We start from the raw sequence: 27,124 nt of genomic DNA on the forward strand, positions 1-27,124 counted from the left end.
ATTTTAATAGAAGCTTTTAATTTGAAAACTATCGTATGTAAATTAAAATATAGCAAAGCTGCAAACCATATAAAAATTGCGATAACAATAGTAGTGATATGTAAAGCATGCAGGCAACAAGTTGAAAAATTAAAACACAAAGTACATACACATGAATGACTGGCGCTTCGAGCATAAACTGGTCATTTGATTTCGCAAGGCATTTTAAGTTTTGTCAATGTGCGAGAAATTGTTTGGTTGTCGGTGTCGGTGATGGTATTTTACTGTTTTTTTTGTTGTTGTTGTTTTTTTTTTTTATTTGTGATTTTGTTCGCTAGTTTACTGGGCTGCCGTAGCGAGGTGGTGCTGTGTGGACCAGTGCGGTGGGACTGAGGTGGTCGGTGGTCGGACTACGGGGGCGAAAGCACTGCTGTCCCCGGACGAATAGAAAATTCCGTACTGTTCGTGCGCTAAAACGAAAAACAATCCACAAGAAAAATCATAAGTGACGGCCAGCGACAAGGATTTTAAAAGCTTGGTGCTTGCATGCAATATTGAATTCTGAGGCTCAGAAAACCTGTCAAAAGCGCGACTTTGACTTTTCACAGATTTCACTAAACCGTAAGTATTGATTGTGCTTGGCTATATCTTTTTAGTTAGAACAAGCGAAAAAACAACTAACAGCCCTGCAAGCGTAATAAGCCTGCCATAGATTCTTGCACAATATCCAGAACAGTATGAAAAATCGTTTAAATAATATTTTCATGACCCACTAAGATCGTTCGAGCATACGATAATAATTGTAATGATAAAAAAGAAGCTTGAAGCGCCATGATTATGAAAGTTCGTCAAACTTACGAGAGGTGTAAAGCGTCGGACTGCCGGTGTAAGGATTGGCGACGGAGTAGCTTCCACTGGTGCTATGACTATGGGGCGTACTGGCGGAACTTCCACAGTAGCCCCCACCGCTGGAAACGACACCTCGAGGACTGGCACTGCTACTCTGTCGGTAAGCGTCGGGGTTGGCGTTTGCACTGCCCCCGTTGCTTCCAGGTCCGTTGCCGCCGCTATTGTTGTTGGCATTGTTGTTGTTGTTGCCGTTGTTACCACCCCCACTACCGGCTCCCGTGGTTACCGATGTACCGCCGTCTAGAAATAGAAACCTGCCCGTCAGACACGAACTCGCGTGAGTGATACCGTCTGCGGCACATAGTTCTGTGATGAAGTCTGGGATATATCTTGGGTTTGTTTTAAAATTCTTAGATGTATGCGTCGGTAAAGCAGTGCAGGAAAAGTGAGTTGAATAATTTTTTGCCGGTAAAACAGAGAGCATGAGAAAACTTTTCTGAATTCGAATGAATTATACGTTAGATAGACATTGAAAATCAAAGGTGTAAGGTGTTTGATCACATAATCGGTAACGCTAAAAAGCCCATACAAGAAACATTGAGAAAAAAGCAATATTTCATTTTTTTATTCTTTTATAAAATAAAATACAAGTTTAAAAGCCTATTGCACGCGATTCGCCAACTGTAACAACACAAAAACTAATCATTACTAACCGTCCGTCCACTTCGACGACGTGCCGTTTTCCTGCACAGTGACCGCCAGCTGGCCCGTGTACGAGTTGAAAGCCGTGGCGGAACTCGATGTCGGAGGCTGTGCCGCGTGACTCGATCCCGGACTCCTCGGCGCCGAGGACGTGATGCCCGAGGCGTTCGACGATCTCGGCATGCTGTAAACCGCCTCCGCCAGGTCGGCAGCTCTCTTCAATATTATCTCTTTCGGCAGCTTGTCAGGGTCACCCGGATGCCGGGGCACCAGCTTCTGTAGCCTCTCGAAGCCGTAGGCGATTGTCGGTTCGCTCAGCGCTTCGGGAGATATTGTCTCGTTAGCTGTTGTTTGTTTGATGATGTGAGTATAAATGTTGAAGCTTGTTGTTTAACGATTGTGCATATTTTTGTGTAGGGTGAGGAGTCGAAGACACCAGTGGGTTATACAAATAAAGACTAGATGGACGGTTTTGGTATGAAGAGTTTGAATTCTAGTTTTTTATGTCGTGTAATGATTTGATTCTCGCCCTAGTGTTTCTCTTCATGTGTGGCATCTTCACCCCCTCACCCTAAATAAAAGTTGAGCTTGGCTTATACTTACAGACATAGATGAATCTACCGGGGGCGCCTTTGCAAAACTGCTTGCCCTTGTAGGACAGTATGACCTCGACTACGCCCGGGATCTGCCGTGGCGGTGACTGTACCCTGATTGCGTGTGGCGTTAACAGCTAAAAGGAGAACAAATCGTAAGTTTACGCTAAAACCCTGGATGAAGGTAAAGTCAAGACTGTCTATGATCTTACCTCGCTCCAAACGAGCATAGTTCCGAAAACGACCTGCAGCCCGTCGAAGAAGTTATCTCCGAGAATAATGACCGACTGTCCTCCCGATGTCCAACCCTCGCTTGGCGCCATCGTCTTTATGCAGGGCGTCGCCATCTGCAGCGGCGGATAGAGACCTGCGAAGCAGACACGTAAGTAATTACAACACGTTTATGGGCTGGTCTTGTAAAATCATAATCAAAACTGTCTCTCGCTTTTTATCCATTCTCCAATTGAATTCCGAATCCGCGTCGTACCGTTTGTTATTATTATTATTTACCGCGTCCCGAGCCCTACGGAAAATTATTCGAGTATTCTGTTTATTCGCCCGTATACTAGACATATAGATATATCACATTCCGCGAAGCGAAGCTCGAAAAAGGAAAGTCGAGAGGGTTCGACTCTATGTATATATACATATACGTATACGTACGTGTGTGCAAATGCGGTAAAGGTGGGCGATCGGTGTCTCCGCTCGGAATTTATAACCCAATGATATCATTTTGTATACCCCCGAGCCGGCGTTATTCGTCGCTGTTTGCTCGGTCGAGAGGGTGAGAGGGTGTGTATATATACAGCGAGTGAACGCGAGCGAGAGAGAAAGGTGAGAATCGGGTATATGAAAGAATAACGAAGACGGAGCAACTGACGTCGAGGCTTTCTGTTAAATCTTTTGAAATTTTAAAACTCCCGCAACAACGATTACTCCATCTCGTAAATTGTGTTTTACGCGTCGTCTATACAGGTGAACAGTCGCGGGGAAAAAAGGCAGGGGCGATCGAGACGCGCGACGCGATTAAAAAAGGGCTGCAAGGCGAGAGGAGGCGCGAGAGGGGAAATAATCAGGAAGACAAACCTCGAAAAGAGAGAGCTAGAGCGTAGAGAGAACAAAGAGGAAAAAAGAGCAAGGGAAGCTCGTCGTCTCTCCGGCACACAGCCGAGAGCGAGAGAGTAGCTGACATTATGTTATATTGCCGGGGCGGCAGTGACTCTCAAATGCTCCGCGAATACGATAAATCTCCGCTCTGCCTTAACAAACTGCCTCCGTTGCTGTGCTAGAGGGTGAGCGCGCGAGCGACAAACGCGCGGCCGCTTTATGCGAGAGATTACACGCCGATCGTCTACCGCGAAATTAATATTTATGCAAGCTATACACTTATCGAGTTGTTTGAATAAAAATGTAGATTTCGCGAAGACGAGAGGCAGACGGACTTTTGGACGCGTGTGCAGTTCTCGGTGTTTGACGTGAGCAAAGAAGAGAATTCGCGGATTCCGGCTTCTCATCGGTGAGTGTCAGCAGGTTGAATTTTCGCTTCTTACATCGCCCCCTCACAAACTCAGCATTTAAATTCCTCGCGGACAAGGGATCCTGCAATTACGGAAAATGCTCGGAAAAAAGGTTATACGTCAAGCCTCCTATAAAAACTGGGCCAAACGAATTTCCTCCGCGAGGTAACTTTTTTATCCCGCTCACTTTCTCCCGGCGCGATCACAAACTCATTTCAGACCTTATTTCTCCTCGTCTCTCTCTCTCTCTCTCTCTCTCTCTCTCTCTCTCTCTCTCTCTCCAGGACGTAGAGAGTTATACAGATAGGCGCGTTACGGGCCATGATTCGAGGCGGCGCGCGACTACCACCACGTATAGAAAGTCGCGCGCGCGAGTGAGAGAGAGAGAGAGAGAGAGAGAGAGAAAGAGAGCGAAGGAGGGAGGAGTGCGACGTTCGCTTTTTGTTCGCCGAAGATAGAGCGCGCGTGTACACGTCTCACTCCTCCCGCTCGCTTTACAATTAAATTGCTCGACGCGCCTGCCTGCGAGAGGCTATAAACAGAATTAGAGGACGTCGTTAAAGCCGCCGAGCGCGTGATCCCGCGTGTAGGAGAGATTGCCGATGATTTCTCGCCGAGATTGTTTTCGATGCTAGCTGGGGTGCAGGTATTCAATTTTTTGTTTTTCATTTTTGAAAAACTCGCTATAGAGAAAGAAAGAAGAAAAAACGGGCGTATCCTTCGCTCCTTCTCTCTTTTGTACCATTGATTTACATCTTGTCTTGCGGACGGAGGGCGAGAAAGCGCGCCTCTCCCTCGGCGCGATATCAGCCGTTTGTATGCGCGACCGGCGCCAAACTTTGCCGAATTGCCCGACGGTATTCTGCTACCGGTCGTTATACCGATTCCACCAAATCACTCGCGCGGCGTCTACTCCTCTCGCCCCTCGTTTCCTCCGTCTTTTTTCGCCGCCGCTTTCAGCACCGCGAGAGACGAATGGGCGATATTCTTTCTTTCTGCGCGCGCGCCCTTGGAAAATAATAAGAGAACTATAGTAGACTCACTGTTGTACTCGCCAGGATCGCTGGGATCTAGTCGTTTCGCCCTGCGGCCGTGTTTGCTGTTGTTGTGGACGAACATGTTGTCCGAGACGGCCAGCAGTGGACCGTCGACTCCGACTTGAGTGGAAATGATGACCTGCAGCATGAGCAAACACGTTGTAAGCGTTGTGGAGAGGGGAGAAAAAAAGAATTCAATTTGCCGGGACGTAAAAAATCAACAACGCAGGAAGTTTTATCTATCCGCGGCGACTTGATTTCGCGGCGAGTAGGGAGGGAAAAGTCTGAGAAGGGCGAGCGAGCTGGAATTTTAATCCTCAACTTTCGGCAATGAGCAATTCCCGAAGAAATTCATAAGTGCTGTAAATAATTTAATTTCGCTCGCGTTCAAGTGCCAAAGTTTTGCTTTTTATACTCTCTATCTCGCAGCCGTCGGTGAATATTTTATGGAGAGTAAACAAACGTCTCGCGTCTAGCAAAAAACAATTCCGGCTCATTCTACTCGCAACATCCTTCCGTGGCATTTCCAAAACAAATTACGCGAAGCTCTCCCAGCGAATCTACTTAGAAATTCCGGCCGTTTTTTCCTCGCCCTTAGCTTATACAACACGGGTAGGGAGGGCTAGGCGGTTTTTGGCAATTTACTTTTTAATTTTGTCTTTTGTTCGGGCAGAGATAGCGCTCGCGAGAGAGAGAGAGAGAGAGAGAGAGAGAGAGAGAGAGAGAGAGAGAGAGAGAGAGAGAGAGAGGATGACGAAGGGAAGGGCTGCAGCAGTACGGCTCGTTACGAGGGAGGGATAAGGGAAGCCGGAACACGCAGCCAGGGCTAATTGCCAGCCCTCCGGATTACAAGTCTTCGGCTGCACGGTGTCTATACTGCGAGGGTGAGCATAGCGCAAGAGTATAAGGTGCATCGAGTGCTGAGTAGGAATTGAATTTTAAAAATTTACATATTTAATTTTTGTTACTCACCTGGAAGCGTCTCATGTCCCTGGGATTGCCCGCGTTCTTCAGGCAGTTCTGATTGCACTTGAGGAAGAATTTGAGGAAGAAGCTGCAACAGGCAAAGCAGAAGGGAAAACGTGAGCAACGGCTGTAAATGCTGTGCCGACGAAGTACTTAACGCTTCTTAATACCGGTAAACTTAATTAAATAGGGACACGCTGTCTTTTCTGGCCCGTGTGCGACTGCGTGGTACATATATACATGCGCACGCGCGAAAGTGCGTCTGAATAGTGCATGAACCAATCGTGGCCTCGCTCTGGCCGACTGTATTATTCAGTATTTCTCTAGATTAAAGTCGGAGGGTCGCCGCGCAGCCAGCCGAATGAGCCGACCTTTTAGAAATCGGCCACGGCTTCAGGTCGCATTTTTGAAATTCATAACAACATTTTTTTTTTCAAAAATCGAGGTTTTTTCAAAACCAGCCACCTTTTGTTCCCCGGAACACACATCGTGGTTTTCCAGAGAATCGCAGCTATCTCAAGAACTAGAAAGCCTCTCCGTGACTCTGACATCGACGAGGGTATAGTCGCGCGAGAAAGGGTGGAGAATAGACACACGCCGAGCGCGCGGGAATGTCTCGAAGCCCGAAAAGAAAGGAAGAAAAGCGAGTGGATGGTAGAGGAGCGGAGAGAGAAAGAGAGAGAGAGAGAGAGAGAGAGCCTAAAAAGCCGGCGGCGGCTCAATTTTCATGAATTATGTAGAATATCGGAGGGGGATATTGAATTCCGTGAAATTTTTTCGGGGTTGCGTGGGGTAGTGCTGGTAGCACTGCGCGCGCGGGGCGAGAAAAATGCCTGTCTGAGGGAACACACGTGTGTGTCTGTGTAGGTGCGAAGACAGAGGGAAAAGTCACCAGCCGCCGGAGGCGCGTCTTCGGCTGGAAAGGATTGAAAAGTGGAAAAAGTTTGCGAATCGAGTGAAGTAAAAGAAATTGCGAAATGTCAGCTCTGATTAGAAGAACCGGAAACAAAGGTGACGGCAGAAGGGTTGCAGTAGCCCCCTGATTGGGAAGATAGAAATCGAGAGTTTGAGAAAAAAAGAAATTAAGCACCGCGAAAGAGAGAGACGGAAAGCGAGAGTATACGTCTCTCGAAAACAAAAAGAAAAGACGAAGCATACCGAGTGATAGGAGAGTACAGCGGTGTGTATATACACGTGCGCGCGCCGTTCCCGTGGGAGGCCATTGTCATCCCCTTGCGGAGTGCGTCCGGTTCTCCGCGGAAAAATCAAACGCATACTTTCAATTTGTATTCTCCGCAGCTCACGATCCTCTCGATATCCCTTTTCTCGCTCTTTCAGGGATGCGTATTCATAGTTTCAACTCGACGCACTATCGACGAAATTTTATTTATTATAGACGAAAACAGTCGCCGGACTAAATCGTCGAAACAGCTAGTAGTAGCAGCCGAAAAGAATCTCCTACTGCTGCAGGCGCGTTTAATTCCGTTCTCTCGAAGCGAACGTTAAGATTCTATCGAGACGGCGGATGGAATGTGCAGAGGCATTGTGCACACCGCTGTACGGCTTATCGGAGGCGCGAATCTCGCTCTAAACACGACGTTCCCGAGTATAGCTCGGCTATCTGAAGTCGGCTCTGCAGTGTATAGACGCGAATTCCATTCGTTTTTGCTCGATATCGCTGCTGCAGCGGGCCTGCGGAATCGAATGGAAATTCATCGGTGAAAATTTCATGTTTCTGTTTAATCCGGAGGCCGTTATAGCAGAAAATACACTCTATTTTTATTCGCTATTCCGTGCACTGCTGGAAAGATGGGAACCACTGCTCCGTATAATACACTGCAGAGAAAAAAGATTATTGTCTCAGCCCGAGCTGTCAGGATCCATCGTCGATAATTCGCCGTCGCGCGGCAGAAGAAAGGAGATTCCGCGTGCTATGAGACGCCAATGCCCTTTATTCACGCGCATACATCCCGAGGGTCGGCTAATCGCCGGCGACACATCCGCGAGTCTAGATACACGTCTCTCTCGCTTTATTTTCTCTTCCTCGATCTATTTTCTCCCGTACATAGGCTCGTAGGTATTGGCTGTTAGCGGCTAATGGATTGCGTTACAGGGCTGATTCGAAAGCGAACTGGATTTTCGTTTTTCGCGCGCGCAACTCTCGCCAAGGAGAAGAGGAAGAAGAAGAGAATGAAGTGGCGACATCGATATTGCTGAGGGTGTTAGTTTCGGGGGGGGGGGCTCCGTAGGGGAATAAACTCGATTCCACTCGGGCGACTATTAGATTTTTATCCTTCTAACGCCTGGCCGTATGCGACACAGTATATAGAGCCGAAGAGTGGAATCGCGAGTCATTTCGCATCATGTGCCAGTCGTTTGACGAGATTTTTCCGAGCTTGTCGATCGCCGACGCTTTTATCGACGCGTCGCGGATCTAATTTTGAGTTTCTGAAAAATAACCGCTGGAAACGCGTACCCGGGCGCGGAAAAAAATATGCTCGAGGCTGTGCGAATGAAAAAAGCCAAATACGTCGGAGGAAGGTGGAGTGCGAGAAGTGCCGGGCACATACACCGCAGCGAGCGCCGCCGATAAATTCAATCAAACCTCGCAATAAATCATCGACGCAGAGTTTCTGTTTGTGCTTCCGTGTAGCAATTAACGGGTTTCCGCGCCGAGGGCCGCCGGAAAAAAAGAGGAGCGATCATCTATACGATTCCCTACTCCGCAGACAGCGGATGCACGCTACTGTTTTTTAATTTATCGACTCGCGTATAGGATGAAAAATGCGCGTCAAAATTTCACCCGAAGTGTAAATGCACCGGGCTTAGTGGAGGACTTTGGCGTAATAGAAGCAAATAGGGTGGCATTACGCGTATCAGAAATCCATTTTCTCCGACGCGTCGCGCGGGAGGATCCTTAATCATGTTTTCGGCATCAGTCTGCGCCCTTCTTTTTACTTTCTCTCTCGGAGAAAGAGAGAGAGAGAGAGCTACTTCGAGGATCCCTGTTTAAGCTGACTTTCGACTCGTCTATTTTTCCTCCTTTGCTTCTCGAGAATAAACAACGCTGGGAATTTCAAGCAGGAATTAATACGATCACCGGCAGTTCATCGACTCCCCGCCGGATTTTATTCGCTTAAGTGGCGTCGAGGGTAGCTTGATACACTCAGCGATGCCGCTAATCACCTATTAATACCAGCCCAACCTCTGTGTACTCGCCCTCCCCGTACCCATACACGTACAGCTCGACCCGAGGACATTAGAGTTGGACGTCTTTGTTATCACTCTCGCGCGAAGGAGGAGGCGGTCAGCGGTAGGCGCGCCAGCTAAGCAGTTTCAAAATATTTATGCCCGGCCCTAACATTTCAGTGCGAGAAAGTCAATAGCGTCGATCGTTATTATTTCCAAGTAGTGCAAGCCAGCGGTGCCCCCGAGGCTCTCTCTCTCTCTCTCTCTCTCTCTCTCTCTCTCTCTCTCTCTCTCGGAGGAATGCATAATGGAGCTATAGCCAAGAGTCTCAATTAATAAGAATGTGTGCAGAGGCTCGCGAGAGCGCGCGATATCGGTAGGTGTACCGGTCGTTGCGAGGTGTGCATATACCCCTTGCGTATACACCTTGCCGACAGTGCTCGAGCTATACACTCGGCTTCGGGAGCCGAAGGTATCAGGGGATGCTTAATGTTTAACCAGCCTCCATTACGCCTCCTTGCACTAACCTAACGCGCTTTCTCTCGCTGGCGTATCGCGCTGCCGGTGCTGGTAGTGCTGGTGCTGCTAGTCTTCTGAGAAGGAAGGAGTAGTTTGCAGCTGAGTGCCAAACATCGGCTGCGCCGTTCGCCGATACTTGCCGGCTTCGCGCTGCGTTTTAATGAAGCTGCGGAAATTCGAGAATTTTCGAACGAATTTCGAGCATCTACCTCGAGAGTTAATGAAAACTACACTACACGGCAACTTAGCGAGGCCAAGTAGAGAAGCCTCTGAAAAAAAATATCCACGCTAGAAAGGCAGGCTAAAATTGCCCTAAACCATTTAGCTGTCGTAATGAGCTTCGACAATACTCAGGCGCTGACTAGGTTAAGTTTTCCGTAGACTCTTCTCTTCCGCTCCTTGCTGACCGAGGCTCTCCTTCGCGTCGCAACGCAAGAGCAGCTCTCCTTCGCGTAATTACGAGCATGCAAGGTAGATTAGGCAGCCTCTCCAGTCCCGCGGGAGCGCGAAAAGAGCGAGAAGCCAGCGCGCCCACGCCAAGACGGAAGTATATACATATATAGACGTGCACGCAGCAGCCTCTGTGTATATTCGGCAGTGACTGTATATACGTATATACAAGTACACCCTTGTAAGACGTTGCATAATTCATGGCTAAGTAATACGTTTTACCTGGCGAAACAGCCGCGACGCGCGCGCCCTCTATTGTTTCGGCGCGCGTATGCACGCGTCTACGTATATTCGGGGGATTCCCTTAATGGCAGTCTATCACATTAGTCGCAATAGCGACGGTTTGTATGTACACAGTTCTGTACCGCGCGCACTACTGCTCCGATTTACCGCGTTGAAATTAGAAGCGATTTAGGCGAGAAGTCGCGCGTTTATTAGCCTCAACTGCCGGTTCAGTTCAAGCGGTTATCGTTTTAACTCTGTGATGCATGTGCGAGCGGCGAAGAAAATTTATTCCAACTTTATACGGGAAGTCTACTAACGAAATGCAGTTAGCTCGATTTCCCAGCGCTGATTTGGCGAATTAACGAGCGAACGTGAGCGCGAATGTGCAAGTGGACGTATTCGCGCTTATGGAAATGTCACCGCCGTGGTAGGACCGCACGCGGTTATATGTGTCGTGATACGCGCGCCACGCATTGTCCGCCCAAGGCGCCGAGATAATTTCCCGCCGCGGCGGCGGCGGCAATTTCGCTCGGCTGAATTTCATTCTTCCTCTTTACCACCTCTTTTCGAATATCTCGCGTAATCTGCGAGACAGTATGCGCAGTGGCGGTTTAATCGAGTATCACGGCTATTTCGTTAGATGCTGCCCTGGGATATGGATTTTAACATTCGTGAGTGCTGTGCTGTCCAACTAGTGCGAAACTATAATCTACTCGAATTTTGCGGTGAGTTTTATTAACGTTGTTTAAGGAAAATCAATGTTATTTATGAAGAAACTGCATAGAAGTGCTTCGATCCCGAGCTGATCTCAATAATCTCCGAATCCACTTTCTCAACACGACAATACATATCCAAGCCAATAACTCTCTGCATCGCGATTCATATTTCACAATGGTGGAAGAGGAATAAAAGCAGCCCGAAGTAGCTATAAAACTCCTCGAGGATCAAGCGATCCTTCCCCTCCACAGCTCTTAATTCACCTTTTCGTCATTCAATAAATGCGAAACACGATAATCAAACAAGTGGCAAGGATCGAGTGCAGAGAAAAGCAGGTGTAACGGGCCGAACGAGGTAAGTAAAATCTGATTTTAATATTCGCGCGCTTCTTGCTCCTTTGAGTTCGAAGTACACCGCCACCGACGACGACGAAACATCAAAATATACGCGAGACTACCTCGCTAACTCGCTTAGGAAGCTCCTCTCCTACTCCTTGCCACACTTTGCTTCCCCTTTGAGAATCTTTCTCTCTCTCTCTCTCTCTCTCTCTCTCTCTCTCTCTCTCTCTCTCTCTCGTTCTCTCGTGACGCTCTGCTTGTTCGGAAACTTGGTAAAATCCTGCGCGCGTACGTAAATTCGCTTTCGTCCTTCGTCTCGCTTGGTTTCTTTCTTTTTTTTTCTGTCGCTTCTGCTGCTCGGAGTAACTCTTATTTTCGAGCGCGTGCGAGCTTTAACTTTGAACGTCGAAGAGAAGGAGAGATTGAATCGCGCGGGGAATTGATTTTCCGGTAATAAGGGGTATACGAGTTTCGGGAGAACTCGAGATAATCGGACCGAATGTTGTTCTTGCTTTATTAGGGCTGTGTTTCGTTTTTTTTTCTCAAGAGTCTGCAGACATTTCAGAACGTTATTATAGCATCACAAAATCAAATTCCAAATAATACACAATAATCGATGCTTTAGTAGGCTAATAATACAATATCTGCTTTATTTCATGAAATAGTATCCGAATTATCAACGTTTCATCGCGAGAGTATTATTCGACTCTCCATTATTCATAGCTCGAACCCTTGCCGAAACCGCGAGGGCCGTACGTTAGCCATTCCCGCGTAATTTTAAAATCCAATTGGTCGAAATCCCGCAGCCGCCGCCTATCTTCTTCGGGACTGGACTGCGGCTATCGCCGGGCGCGTATCTCTCGGGCAATTATACGGGGAGAGGACGCGAGTAAGCGCGCGCGCGCGGATCGCTATCGGGCTTTATTAAAAAATTTGTCTTAATTTCGACGGTCTCTACACTTTTTTCGCGTTTTTCGCCGCAGAGGACAGCGGGACGCTGCGAGTTGGAGACGAAATTAATTTTTAGCTTCCGCGTGGCTCTGGAGGATAGTAATTGCGAGTGTAACTTGGTTTTATTGCGATTAAACATATCAAATTTTCCAGACGTATGAGAAGAATTTATTAACAAATTAGTAAAGCTCGAGAGTGCGATTCGTCGCCGTAAAAATAAGCGAGACAAAGAGGCTTCGCTGGGAAAAAGGAAGAACGATTGCCATAGCATCGAATTCCCAACGATCGAAAGCACAAGTTAAAAAGAAGAAAAGCTCCTCTAAATTCTAAAGCGAGCAGCCCCGAAAGCAGCGATCCAAAACCGACGGGAAGACGCCCGTCAGGCTGTACGCTACAGCGAGAAAAAGTAAGAAGTCGCGGCGTCGTCGGCCGGGGAAAAAATTGCGCGACATAAGCGGGTTATCGTGGTCGCCATGTTGCAGCGGCAGCAGGACACGGAAGCGTGTATATACTGGAAGAGAGAGAGAGAGAGAGAGAGAGAGAGAGAGAGAGAGAGAGAGAGAGAGAGAGAGCGAGAGAGAGAAAGCTAGCCGCGCACGCGACGCGCTCGGGTGTTGCCATGGCGATGTGCCGGAGAAAGAGAGGTCCTCTCTCTAACCCTCGCCGAGTCGGAGAGAGAGAGAGAGAAAGAGCCGGATGATAATGCCGGCTACGAGCCTTTTCTCCTCGCCCCTCACTGAGTCGAGAGAGCTTGCAATAAAGCAGCTCGATCTTTGGCGTAGTTGCTTATGTAGCCCGGCCTACTGTGCGGAGGAGGGTTGGAGAGATCGGGGGAGAGATTAGGGGGTGGGGGCTGCAGGTTTGTTTACGACGGAGTGTTGAAAAAATTGATTGCGGCGGAATGGAAAGGAGAGGAAACTTTTGCGCAACGAGAATGTTGTATACTAGACACGCAGTGAGCGAACAAGTGCACGAGAGCGAGAGGAAAAGCAAGGAAAATAAAGCCACCCTCGGACAAGCTCATACTCTCTATGGAGTGTTGGTAGTCCGAGAAATGTTGATCACGCGTCGATAACGATTATCGCGACACGACCTTATCGGATGCCGCTGGCGTTCTCTTGGCAATTTCGCTCCCCGTTCTCTCTCTCTCTCTCTCTCTCTCTCTCTCTCTCTCTCTCTCTCTCTCTCTCTCTCTCTCTCTATCTTTCTCCTATATGCGCAGGCTCGCGATTGCGTCAAAAACATAGCGCGTCGAGGCCCGTAATTATACTTGCTTATTGCTCCGAGATAGCGCTTAGCCGGATACGGCTCGTTTCCTTTTATTGCCCGGCCAAATTAAATATCGCGCGGGAATATCGACGCAGGAAAGTTCGTCTCTGACACACAAGAATTGAAAAAGTTTGCCCGAGACGCACTTTTCCGCGCCGGTCTCGCGACATGATTTTCTCGCGTATCTCCATCCCACTTGCATGTACACTGCATTTCGCGCCGTATCTGCGTATACATATGCAAGGGGGTGGTAACAACGCTCGCAGTTCCCGCTCTGCAGTGTCCCAGAGGTGTCGTTACAATTAGACAGGGCTGCCAACTGCGCGCAGCCTCAACCGCTAAATAACTTAGCAGTGCTGACAACCTGACCGCCCGCCCGCTCGCGAGCACGAGCTTGTAGCCCGTTATCGCGGCCCGTGTTACGTTCCGCAGTAGCGCACGTGTACGTATACGTACGAAGCTACCTGCAGCGCGCGCTAGTTCTGACCCTCCGCACCCCCTCCCACTTGAATGCCTAACTAACGTCTGCGCGCTTCTATCGGCGTGTTATGGTTTACGGGAACGTTTGCGCGTAAAGTGCGACGATTGTCCGGTTTAACGTTTATAGCCGTCTGTGTGAGCGCGATTCGACAAACAAAAACGGACGCGAAGCCTCGCAAGATCGTCAAAATCCGATTGAAGCTCGCGCGCGTGCCGCCCTTGGTTTTTCTCTCTCTTACTCGCGAATAAAGCGAGCCGCTCGTCGTCGTCGCGGCCGCGTAAGTGCGCTTGCGCCGAGTGTTTAGAGGAGTCGAATATCGGAGGGAGAGAGACAGAGAAAGAGGGCGTCCCTGCGGAATATCGACTCGCCCCTCGGGACTCGGCAGTCGATAGTCCCGCGGGAGATTCTACGTGTGCCACTACTACCACCACTGTACACTGCTCTCTCTCGCTCGCTCTCTGCAAGGGAGGCTGACTTTTGCGCGCACTCTCTCACTTCCTTTCTTTCGGAAATTCCTCGCGTGCGAGAAAGAGCGATGTCGTCGTCGGCGCTCTGCTTTCTTCGATTTTACCGAGATGCTCCGGGGGGATGCTTTGTTTGGGGATGTTTGCATCTCGGCAAGTTTCGACTCCGGAATTCGAAAAAATTGCTTGTTTTTTTTAAGGAAATTTCGGGTACGGATCGACGAAAATCAGTTTCGTGCGCGGCAGGTGAAAAAAGCAGCTGCGCGCGCAAGACAATTTTATACGCGTATACACGGCGGTAGAGACGGGAGAAACAGAGAGAGAGAGAGAGAGAGAGAGAGAGAGAGAGAGAGAGAGAGAGAGAGAGAGAGAGAGCGAGCGCGACTCGTCGGGAATGGGAATGGGAGTTTCTCCAAGATTGTATGAAATTATACGGCTTGTATTGCAGTTAGCCGTTCCTGCCTTGCTTTCTCCGGCTTCTTAACCGAGGGTTGCCGCCGAGAGAGACGCTTTTTAAAGCCCTCGATCCGTGAGTTTTTTTTGGGAATTATACATCCCTCGCTCTTGCCTCTTTCTCTGTTTTTATAAAATTGAAAAACGAAATAAAACAAGTCCCGACGCGATCTCCGATCCTCTCTTATTCGTTGTACATAATCTTTCTTCCTTCTAAACCTCCTGGCAGACCGCGCGCTACGCGAGCATGTACACTGCGGGGGATACGGATGAGAATGGCGAGTACAAGAGGGCTGCGCGCCGGCAAGGAAAATGAAAGTGAATCTTGAAAACGTTATATTCAGTACACGCGCCGGCGAGGCGCGACGTTTTAAATAATTGAGGCCCCCTTTAACTCTCCGCTCTCTCTCTCTCGCTCTCTCTCTTTGCGGTGGGGGTGTACACTCGCTTCAAGGGCTCGGTCGCGTGTCGCGGTTTATTTTTCTGCTTCTTCTTCTTTTCTGCGCATCGAGAATTCCTCGTATACACGACGTATTCATGAAGCGCGCGTAGATAATCGATGTTTGCTTATACACAATATCCCCTGCAATACGCGCGTTCTCAACTTTTTCACTTTGCTCGCACTCGAAGGAGCTGCGTCTATATGGGAGAAGAAATCAATGGCAGAGGTTTTTAAAAATACTAAATATTCGTCTCTAGGCGTCTTCGGCTCGTCGAGCGGAACTTCTATTGACAGGTACGCGACGCGGCGGGGAAGAAAAATATTCTAATTCGTCTTCGTTACGACGCAAGGAGAACAGCAAAACGCCATCCCATAAGTCAGTCATAGGTAAAAGCTTCACCCCCCCCCCCCCGTAGATAGTTCTGGCCGCACGCGTGTGTCCTGCTTTTCGGTAATACGTTACGCACGCAGCAGCCCCTCATCGCAGACTATACGCTGCACTACTCGGCCAAAGTTTTGTCCGGCCTAGTCCACAATGCCTCCACTCCTTGCGGAGGAGCGAGAGGTCTCTCGAGACTTCCATTTTGACTCTGGGGATTAGGCGTGACTCCGCCCCCGCTAGCCCGGCTGAGAAAGTTTTGTCGCGCGACGTGTATGTGTACACGTCTGTGTGCAGGGATACCCTTCATTCTATCTTTCTTTCTCCCGCTGTTCGCAGAAGGAGACTCACCGCGCGCGTGTGGGTGATCTCGGCCGTGGTGGTCGAACGCCTATAGACGACTTCTCCGCATCAGAGGTATAATGTAAAATTATTCAGAGAGACGCTCGTCGGCTCCTAAACAAATCCTTCGCCGGCGACACTCGGCACGAGGTTTCGAGGTTGCTTGGACAGCGCGCATCATAAGTCGAGACGGCACACACGTATAGGCACACACACGCCGAGAGGTCGAGCTCCCTGGAGGCGCGGCGGCACAAGCTAAATATATCCAGCCCCGGCTACACATACACACATATAGACCGGCGGGGGGAATGTCAAGACAACATGGCCGACGCCCGTCATACTCCCCCTCGTGTGTACACTGGCCGTGTTCGCGAGAGCCTCAAGAAGGCTCAAAGACCGATGCCGCGACGACGACTTATGCTTGCCTGCACTGCGAGGGATACACAGCTTGTTGTGTGTATGTGTGTGTGTGCGTGTGTTGTCGAAGGGACGCTGCGATCGATTCACCCCCGCGCCCGCGCGAGAGTGAGTTAATCGAAACGGGGATGGATTGTTTGCATGATAGAACCGAGTGGACCTATACAACTTTCTATATTTTTACACTAAACGACTTTCACGTACGTCCCATTAAAAAATTCCTAATTTCCTCGAGCCCGTTTATCACTGCGAGCTGCTGCACTCTTTCTCTCCGCGCGCTGCTGGCGACGCTCGTCGCGTCTCGAAAGCTACGCGTTGAAATCTGGAACGCGGCTTTCCCACATTATAGGCCGAGTCTACTAGTGTACAGTATTTACACGCGATAGGCCATTAAGGAGGAGTTTGAAAATTCGCCGAGCCGCTCGCCTCGGGCGAAGCGGAATTTGTGTATCGAATTTGCCCCGCTTCTGTTTACCCGGAGTTCGGAGCTGTGTAGGGGTGCAGGGGGTGGCTCGTTGCTTTTTAAGAACCAATTGAGTTTTCGTTCTCGCGTTCCAAAGGGATGGAATTTCTCGTTGTTCTGGGCTCGCGCAAGCGACGTTTAGACGACAAGCGGCGCAGGCGAATAAGAGCAGATTAAAAGTCGGAGGAAAAAAGAGGAGTCGATGCTCTGCAGTGGAAGGAGGAAAAAAGTAGGGTGGAAATTAGCTGCCTCCCCGACGTTACTCGGAATTAACAAATTGAAAGGCGTTTCCCCCCTGTGATACTACACAAGCCTGGATTTTTTTTCCTCAGCGATGCGATAAGCTTTATGCTCATGCAAATGACTATCCTTCGAAGACGAGAATGGCGGAGAAACGGCGCAGACACATTTAATCAAAATTTCCGGAGAGCCAGATGGAGAACTGACCCTCCCGGCAAAGTTATGCCGCCGAAAAAGCAACTCTGTCGCGCGTTACACACACACACACAGAGCTGGAAAAAGAAAGAGCCGAGAGACGACGGCGCGCAGCGCGAAAAACTACGTGCCGAGACTACTGGGGGATCTTTTCGCCCCAACGTGAAATAACTGCAGCGGCGAATTGTCTGCATAAAACATTCACGAGGGAAGTGGCGCCGAATCGGGGATGAGAGAGAGAGAGAGAGAGAGAGAGAGAGAGAGAGAGACGTTAGCCCTCTCTACAGCGTCTCTGTGTGCGCGTAACCCGAAGCGGCCGACCTCGATATGCGCGCCTACTTTATAGTACTGACCTTGTGCTACTGCTGCAAGTATGAAAAATTATTTCGCAAAAATAAATTCCCACAGCAGAGCGACATTCAATTCCTCGGGAGTTTCCGAGCCATCGAGATCTGTCGGTAAAGCGCGACGCGACGTCGGCGGCGTGTAGTGGAAAAAAAGGGAGAGTAAAGGTCGCCGCACGCGAGGGGGAGAGTCTAGCTGCTGCAGACAGAATAAGACGCGAAGAAAGAAAGAAAGAAAGAAAGGCGGCTGAAGCAATGGCGGCCGTAAACTCCTTTCGGCCTTTATCCTTTCGATGGATTTTCAAATTTTTTTTATGCTTCTACATAATTATACATTATATCCAGAAATTTCCAGCCATACGTGGTACGTTCGGAGTTAACTTTGTCCGGTCCAATCTTCTCAAGGGTCTCACACACATACGCACACTACGCGCGCAGCGACGTCCTCTATACACTCCCGTCTCGCCGTTTGCCGTACATTTATTGCCCCTCTCTCTCTCTCTCTCTCTCCGGCCGTTATACGACGTTATATTTGATATTGGATAGAGAGTGAGCGTATACGCCACGCTGTACTTTTACGTATATAGGTATCATTGTGCTCGTAAAAGCCGGGCCGTAAATAATATTAAATAAATGTAATACGCCGGCGATGCGTGCTTAGCTCTCGATCGGAGAAAAACGGCCGCGCGCGCGAGGGGCGACCAATTTTTTTTCTCTCTTTCTCTCGTCAGTTTTATTGCACGGCCATCAGGTTACGACTCCGGAGAATACGTTGCTTGGATAATTCGCGACATTTTTCGTGTATAATATTAAGACGCGTCTCTTCGAGAGCCCACACACACCGGATTGAAATTCTCCTCTGCTCTCGCTCACCTATATGTGACACGTCCGGCGCACACCCTCTCGAAGCTTCAATCGCGACGACGGGCCACTACGCAGCTCGAACATTCAATTAACTCGCAAGTTTTACGGTGGCCATAAATACGCTCACCTTGTTCCAGGTGACGTCGCACGCGTCCACTTGGAGGATCAGCCGGAGCGCGAGTAGAGCGGTGGACTATCGGAGAAATTACGATGAAGTAGCTAGCTGCAGAGCGCCGGCTCATTGTATTTTATACACACTCGGCTACCGTAAATTCTCGCTGTATCCTCCGCGTATACGACGGGGCATTTTTTCTCTCGCGCTTATTCGTGTCTTTTTTCATCTCGATAAAGCATAGGTATAATAGTGGCCGATGCATTAGGAAAATTTTTTCGTAAATACCCAGAAAGAATCTCCCCGGCGCGCATGCACGCTCTCAATTTCGCTAAATGGCACATCGCGTGACGACCACGACGACGAGCGGAGCTCCATTACCGGCTCTGCCTCTTTTTTTCCCTCTCTCTCTCTCCGAGTCGCGGTGCGGAAAGTGGCGTAATTTTTAATTCCGCGAAAAATGCAGCCCCTTTTCACGATAGAAAAATTTCTAAATTCACATCGGCCGATGGTTTACAGCAACAAATCACATCTCTCTCTCTCTCTCTCCCTCGGCCAAGCGCGCGACGACAAAAAGAAAAGGCCGAATCGGCAGCGGATCGCCGCGTCGATTTTAATTCGATGCGCGTTTTTGCCGACTCGTCGCTCCCGTTTATAAGGACACCGCGGCCATTAACCACAGAGAGCGCTCGCGAGCCGCTCGGCTCGCTCTCGTCGTCGCGGCGGCGCAAGAGAGCCGCGGAGAAAAAAAAAGCGACGACGAGAATCCGCCTCACCTGAAAACGCGCGAGGCGATCCGTCTTCGCCGGCGTACAAGGTTTGTGCGCCAAAAACGCGGCCTGTGCGCGTGCGTCACAAAGAGCCCTGATGGCAAAAAGGCCGCACGAGGGCATTTTTCTATAACGGCCGTGCTGATGTCGATGATATTTGGTCATGTCGATCGAGCGAGCTCTCTTTGCCCTAAAAAAAAAAACGAACGAGCGCTATGCGACTGCGCTCATTACGAGAGGCTCGGAAAATATTTGGACAGTTATAAATCCCAGCAGTCAGCGGCGGCTTCCAAAGTGTGCATCGAAAAAAGCGATGATCTCTCGACACGTGGCCCGCTCGGTAATTCACACTCGCGCGACCGGATGCATAAAACACTTAACGGCTAATTTCCCGGTGGGTGTGACTGTTTACCACGCGGCTGTTGCTTAGCGGGACGTCGAGGACGCCTGGCGCCTCTGCTTCTCGTCGCCTCTTCCTCCGTTCGCGTGAACCGAGATTCTTTCTTTTTCGGAGAAGGACCCGGATTTTTCATCGGGAGGCGTTGGATTTCGTGGGCAGGAGGTGAGAGAAGAGGAACAGCTTCTGCGGCGGAGGATCGAGTTACCGAGTGTCGTGACGTTGCGGAAGCGGTGTTAAAAGCTAGCTGCCTGTGTATTACGTGGAACCAGCGCTCGCGCTATGATCGATCGACTAATCGCTCTCTTCCGAAGCAGAGTTGTGTGTACGAAGACGTCAAAATCTACGTCATCTCAACACATGGCCGCACGCGTCAGCGACTGTACTCGAGTTCCACTCGGCAGCATTGCGCACATGGACATTTTCCTCTCTTTATCCCGGTGTACTACACCAAGCGAGCCTCGTGTCCTTAATCCGTGATGGATGGACGGACGGACGGATGGAGAGGAAGAGAGCAGCGAGCCGATCGCGAGATCGGACCTTATCTCGGCTCCGCGATGTCAATCGTATAGCGACGCGTAAACGAGATCGTTATACCCGAAACTTTCTCACCTCGTTAGAGTCAATCTAGCGGAGCGTGATTTTTGCGAACGCTCGCGATTTGTACCGACACGCGTTAAATTTTATCGCGCGCTTCAACTTTCACTGTAGCGGCTGTTCTCTCGTGCTTTTTGCCGCAGCCCATCGCGCGCAGAAGAAAGAGCGAATCGCGAACGGATGAAAAAAGACAAAGTCCAGGAGCACACGCGGCAATTGTATAACCAGAAGAGAGAGAGAGAGAGAGAGAGAGAGAGAGAGAGAGAGAGAGAGAGAGCGAGTCGGGAGAGTGAAGGAACTCGGCTAACGGACGACGTATACACCGCGGAGACACGCGTAATAGCTCGGAGCGAGGCAGAGCAGGAAGAATAAACGACTCGTCGTCGAGAGTCGAGTCGAGTCGCTCTTAAATGCCTCATAACTAACTGGCTCCCGGTAATCCTCTCTACTCTCTTTCTCCTCGCTGATGCTCTAGTCTAATTAAATATCTATCGTTTAATTAAGAATGATTTACCGGCAACTCTTTCTCCCTCTACAGCGGCGGCCAATCAATGCAGGAATTATCCTCATTAGGTCGAGTAGCTACTCAATGTCGGAGGCGTAAGTACGAGCGGCACAAGAGAACGCCGACGAGACGAGTAGTGGCAAGACAAAGACTTTCAAGGATCTCGCGAATTTTCGATAGAATCTATACTCCTGCACCCGGCAAAAATTCGCGCTGCGCGTCTTTACTCATCCCCGAGAAAACCCGTACCTTCTAGCTCTTTAATTATATTTCCTCCTTTTTCCCCGTAATACATCCTCTCCTCTCGTCCTTTTTCCCCTATATATCCCCGCGTACACTGGCAAAAAGAGGAATCGTCGCAAGTGACAACTTAGCGACTCGGCAGCTTCGACGTCTGCGGCCACACACGCACTACAGTCCCCACAGACGCTCAGCACACACTGCACGCGTATGAATGCATTTCTCCGCGGCTCGAGAGCAGATCTACAATCGGAGAGAGTACGTGAGCGGATCGTGACTATGATCATTTGTCGGCGCGTGATCTATCTTATTACGCTCGCTCGATCCGTACGTGCTCGCCTTGCGCCCCGCTCGATCGGGCTTTATATAGGATTCGCGTGAAAGTATATCGCTCGCGTTGGCTGCGATTCTGACGAAAGACGTCTGCAAGAAGTCGGCTCTCGGTGATTTTTCCATCGACTAGAGCTACACACCGTATGAAATTTTATACGCATATTATTGTATTCGCCTGTAATCGCGAGCTTATACATCCAGCAGCCGAACGCAAATCCACCACCGCCAGCAAATCCTTTCCAAATAAAGAAAAAAAAAGTGTATGCGCTCGAATTATGATCCCCAATGATTGACGTCTCGGCGGAACCCGAGTACACACGTACCGGCTTAACCGAGCCATATGTCGTGTAGGGCTTGTGTCCTCGGGCTTTTCGTCGTCGTAGTCGTCTATCTCTCTCTCTCTCTCGCCTCTGGCCACTTTGGCGGGATATTTGTATCTCCGATGCAGCGAGCGCGGAATTTCTGTTTCTCTCTCTGCACATGTGTGTATTATTCTCTGTGCACGGAGAGGTGTGGGGGGATCGATTTACATAGGGCGCGAGAGCCGCACCTGCGATGTAAACGAGGCCTAGGAGTGCAGTTCCGCGAAGAGTGAACATTTCAATTGTTATTTTAAACTGTACTTTTTGAATTTCCGAATAGTAGGCTATAATTCAAATTTCCAAAAATCCGCGACCCAGCTGCAGCAACACGAGAAAAAAGCTGAAAATTAATCGATAATCAATAAAGCTCCAATAACTCTGACCGGCGCACGCAACGCGCCGCAGCGCGCAGATGGGATTTTGGCAAAGTTTATCCGGCCGTAAGTATGCCTGTGCGCCGTTACGTATACTGACGCTCGTGTATCAGGGCTCGTGGAAACGTCCTGTAATTGATAGCGGCGCGTATACCACACACACATAGTGCGGGCTCGATGAGCCGTAGGAAAATAATAAGCCCCGCTGCGGAGTCGGACTGGTATTATTGGCTATTGTGATGCGTGCAGGGGTGTTATATGCGCCGAAGACGCGCACTGGAGGGTCAGGCGAAGAACTGGATTTTTGACGGAGAGTAAAAATAGCGTTTTTGAATATAAACAAAAGGAAGATGTGTGAGAGGAAGAAAAGCCGAGAAATAAGGAAACGAGGCTGTACGCGGAGCAGACGCATATATATACACACACACACACAGGGAGGGACAAAGGGGTGTTAGCCTTCGACACAATGTATGCACCCTCGCGCAACAACGTCTCGGGTCTTAGGGGGTGTGTCGGACGTCTATATTCCGCAGCGACTATCCTTCGCTCGATCCGTGGCTGTGTGTATACCTATACGTATGCGCACAGAGGCGGTGTATCTAGTCGGGTTGAACCGACGAAATTATCACTCGCAGACGCTCGTATCGCCGCTTCGCTCGAAATTCTCGGAATGTGCCGCTGTGTTTTCGCTGCGCCAGTGTAACTGTTAATAGCTCTGGCGTATAAATCGTGCCTAATTCCAATGGATGAGAAGCGAAAAATCGCGAGTCCTCGCCTGTAATCGAATCTCGGCATCCTTTCCCTCTCGTCGTCACAGCCGGAAATCTCTCTCTCTCTCTCTCTCTCTCTCTCTCGGAAAAGGGCTACACTCACTGCATGCGCGCGCGCAGTCTCTCCCGATTAGATTAGGTCGGATTAGCCAATCAAAAACTACAATGCCGCGCAGCAGTGAGGGTGACATTCGACGCTTCGCCGCTGCTCCGCGGGACAGTGGATAGTCTATTAGATTTGCGCCCTCTACGTACTACTACTGCTGCTCTAACGCGATACGGAATCGAATGATCGGGTGCTTTTTTTCGCGTCGCTCGAAATTTTGCCGGAAGCTCCAAACCAGAGCCGCTGCCATTAAATGGAATTTTCCGAATTGGAAAATCGGATACAGTATATGTATAATATATAAGGTTCAACGAACCGAAGAGCAAAAAGTAATGCTCGATCGTATCGCCGAAATTCTCGCGTCGTTACGCGTGCTCTTTTCCATAATTTATTCCTCGTGAGTGTGTGTGTGTGTGTGTGTGTGTGTATGTGTCCTTTATCGGCGGCGATCTGATCATCGGCGTAAAAGCCGAGACAGCTGCGATACGCGCGTCCACTCTAATTCGTATCAAAACAACGCAGTGCTCGCGAGCATCGCTACTCGTAATAAGTCACGCGACGCGACGAGGCTGTATTATGCTCGCGCGATCCTGCGTGGGCGGGTGTGGCAACCGCCGAGTAATTAGCTTCTTGCGTTTTTGTATGGCCGTGTGTGTGTGTGTGTGTGTACACAGTCGGATTTCGACGGCGTATTTTTGTTTTATTAATGAATTTTAAAAATAAAACACCAGTGCTTTAGAGGCTCTAAAAATTTCGATCGTATATTTATATCTCCTATAGCCAGCTATATAGCGCTCGATGTTTTTCAATTACATGAATCATAGATCCACGCGCTTATCTGCTTTTAATTACGCGATGAGAAACGAGCTCGCGTGCAGGTCGTTGGACTTTTATGTTCCACGCGAGCTGGCGACAATGCCGTGTACGCTCGGTTTTCGGGAATAAAAGCGGCGTTTCGGAGCCGCAGAGAAAGAGACTGCCGAGTGACCGGAGTGGACGTATGCTAATCGGAGGAACTCAACCCTTTAAACGACCACTTGAAATTAGTAGGGGATTTGCAATTGCGATAGGGTTACGAGAGAGAGAGAGAGCGAGTCGTTTACCTCGTGACGCTTTAGAGGCAGGTGTGACTTGGCTTGGATTTTACGCGGGGGTGCGTTGTTTGACCGATTGATTTCTTCATTACGCGAGCTGGCTTTTCATATCGCTGGAATTCACGCGGAATCGCGATCGCAATATTTTCGTTTCATAAATTTCGACACAGTCGCGCTCCCTCTCGCATTGTCTCTCACCTCAGAAATTTATGGCGTATCGCGTGGCGTACTTATGAAGCCCATAAATTCGAACTCGGTACACAATAAAGCGAAAATTGAGCCGCGTTTTTTCGGGAAAATCTCCGCTTTTAACGGAAATCCGCAAGGTGAACGCGTCGGCTCTCTCCTCGGCGGACCGACAATGGCACCGGACAAATTCGGGCCATCTGGCGCAGCAGCTCGAGTTCGTTGTCTATCGCGTTGCGTCGGAAACTCAATCTAGCCGGGAAAGACACTTTATACAGCGGGGATGAACTGTAAGAGGCTACACAATAGAGAGACACGATTTTCCACCCCTAAGCGGGCTTTTTCAGCTGGAGTATCATTGCTTTTTAATTTTTTTCCTAGTCAGCCCGTTTCAATAACGAAGTCCATATAAATAATACAGCTGCGCGAGAGATCTCGTTAGCGTCTTTCCCAGCGCTTGAGCGGCGGAACAATTAAGCGAATTTGCATTATATCTCTATCGAATTACGAGATTCGTATTATCGATAAAATTGGCAATTTGGACTGGGCGGGGGTATACGGCGGACACGTATCCAGCTGGGGAGAAGAAATTTCGAGGGAACGGAAAAGGGGACGAGATCTAGACGCGAGAAGCTGCGCGCGCCTGCTCATTTGATGTCGATATAGAATTCGGGAACGTATATCCAGGGGATACTCTGCCTCGCACTTTCTATATATAATCAGGAAATAGTCCGAGCCGGTCGTCAAAAATAATTTATCGTCCTGCTGCTGGCTGTTATTTTTTTTCTCCATAGCGCGTAATAAATCCCGTGACTTTTTTCGACCTTATAGACTCGCTCTGTCTGATGCTTACACGTCGAAGATACCTCGCACTTTAAAAAACCCACTCGAATCTCCGAAAAGCGCATTCGTACATCAATACCCGTAATCCAGAGAGTCGCGAGGGTGCAGCACACGTCCTTTATGTAAGGCTGCAGAACAAGACAGAATTCGGCACGGCAGTCGACCGCTACTGTACCAGGCATACACACACACGCGCGCGCATCACAGATCGGTGTAACCTGACACCCCTTCGGGGCACCGCCCCCCGCTGGCGTTCACTTTTACGGCCACCAGATGACTGCTGCTGCTGCTGCACATGCATACTTACTCGAAATCGCGTCGAACGAATTAGTCACGCGGCGGTCGACTCGAGATAAACGCATTATGTGTAGTAGTGGGAGTTATGATCGTCATCGGCGTGTATTGTTCTTAGATGCGCTCCGGAGAGATGCGTATCGTGTGATTAATGACTCGTGTGGCTTCGCCGGTAATTAGTCACGGGCAACGACGATTAGGCGAAATTGCGAGTGCAGATAAGCTTTCGTTTCGCTAATTGATTGTTTCGCTGCAACACGACGCGTAACGCAGTACATGCAACATTCAATCACGCATCGCCCCATCCCCCAACGCTTCCGACGAGCAGAGAAGAAAAAATTCCCCGAAACCGAATAACTCAGGCTCCTCTAATAAGACATATCCCCTCCTCCCGTGACTGCCCACCTCCATACGTATACGTCACACACACCGCTAATGTATTCCGTCCAGGCAGCGCGCCGCGCGTAAACGATAATGCAATCCACGTGGCGTAGCTACTAGCACCACCACCGCCGCCGCTGCTGCAGGGGCACAGATGGTCGCCCCGGGGCACTTACGCACGAGGGTTAGACGGTGTACTGGACGTATTTATTCACGTAGCCCACAGTTGACGTGCAAGGCGAGCCGAGCCTTCGGGCGCGAGGAAGTTAGTTTGCTGCTTTTTTTCACGAGGGAGGGGAGATTTTTTCTTCTCTTTCGCTGTATATGTATAGCGGTGCGCGCGCGGGATGGATTTATTATAGTGGGGTGGATTTTCCTCTTGGAAAATAAAATCGCGGTAACCCACATTCTCCTCTCTGCTCGTTCCGCGAGAGATGCGCCTTTTATCTATTTAAATGCCGCGCGCTCGCGGCAATTAAGCGGCAAAAACTGGGCAGGAATCCCGTTGAATTAATCGCCCGCTTGAACGAGCTACTCGGCAAAAAACAGCTGACGAAATAAAAAGTGTCGTCTCTCGCGCCAGTGGCCTGTTCGCGCCGACTCTCTGTGCTCTCTTTCTCTCTGCTCTGGTCTGTTTAGTATCTCCCGATGTACTGTGTATAAACGCGCCGACGACCAGATCACCTCGTGCGCTGCGTACGTGCGCACAAGCGTCAGATAAGTTTTGATTTATTTTAAATTTCAGCGCCGGGAAATCGAGGAAAAACCGAACCGTGTGACTTATTACGCTCTGGTTTATTTTTAAAGTGCGTGGTGATTTATACGGATGATTTTATAATTTAGGCTCCGGCTATCGCGCTCCTCGACTGCTTTGTTTTGTCGGGAATTAACGATGACGTTTCAGTGGCGAATCGAACGTTGTTCCAATTACGTTCGTACTAATCGAAAAATATGCGAGCCTACTATATACGCCTCACGAACCAGTAGTACAGCGGTGGCTCCGCTGCAAGCTCTCCCGCATCAGCCTCGCTGTTTGCCGCATTAATCATGGAGTCACCCTCTCGGCCCTCGCCGCCGTAGAGAAACTAGACCTAGCACACGTCCAAGGAGATTGCGTCCCGGCTGGTTTATACACCTCCGAATTATAACTGCGCGCGACCCCTCGGCCGAACTCCTTGATCAAAAGCTCGGGAACGCTCTGAATAAATCATCATCGAGGAGAGTGACCTTACGCTTATATCGATCGATTTCTCAAAAACTCTCTCCCGAAAAATAGGGGCGACGCATTTACTTTCCTCAAAGCGGCAGGAATTAATCGGGACTTGATTACGACGGCGGCCGTGTAATACTTGTTGCAGCTCGACTCGACGGAGAA

General features: G+C 49.5%; 1 protein-coding gene across 1 annotated transcript in view; it reads right to left on the reverse strand.

The window, feature by feature from the left end:
* Positions 1 to 209: 209 nt before the first annotated feature.
* Positions 210 to 27,124, reverse strand: part of LOC100123848 (transcription factor collier) — a 53,768-nt gene continuing 26,853 nt past the window's right edge. Inside the window, exons 7-13 of the mRNA XM_008217386.3 lie at positions 5,650 to 5,731; positions 4,684 to 4,816; positions 2,336 to 2,490; positions 2,134 to 2,260; positions 1,542 to 1,850; positions 838 to 1,128; positions 210 to 449 (exon numbers count right to left, since the gene is read on the reverse strand). Of these exons, the coding sequence (XP_008215608.1) occupies positions 319 to 449; positions 838 to 1,128; positions 1,542 to 1,850; positions 2,134 to 2,260; positions 2,336 to 2,490; positions 4,684 to 4,816; positions 5,650 to 5,731 (1,228 nt within the window). The 3' untranslated portion in view covers positions 210 to 318. The remainder of the gene's footprint in view (positions 450 to 837; positions 1,129 to 1,541; positions 1,851 to 2,133; positions 2,261 to 2,335; positions 2,491 to 4,683; positions 4,817 to 5,649; positions 5,732 to 27,124) is intronic.

This window comes from Nasonia vitripennis, chromosome 1 (assembly GCF_009193385.2).
Source record: "Nasonia vitripennis strain AsymCx chromosome 1, Nvit_psr_1.1, whole genome shotgun sequence".
Classification (NCBI taxonomy): Eukaryota; Metazoa; Arthropoda; class Insecta; order Hymenoptera; family Pteromalidae; genus Nasonia; species Nasonia vitripennis.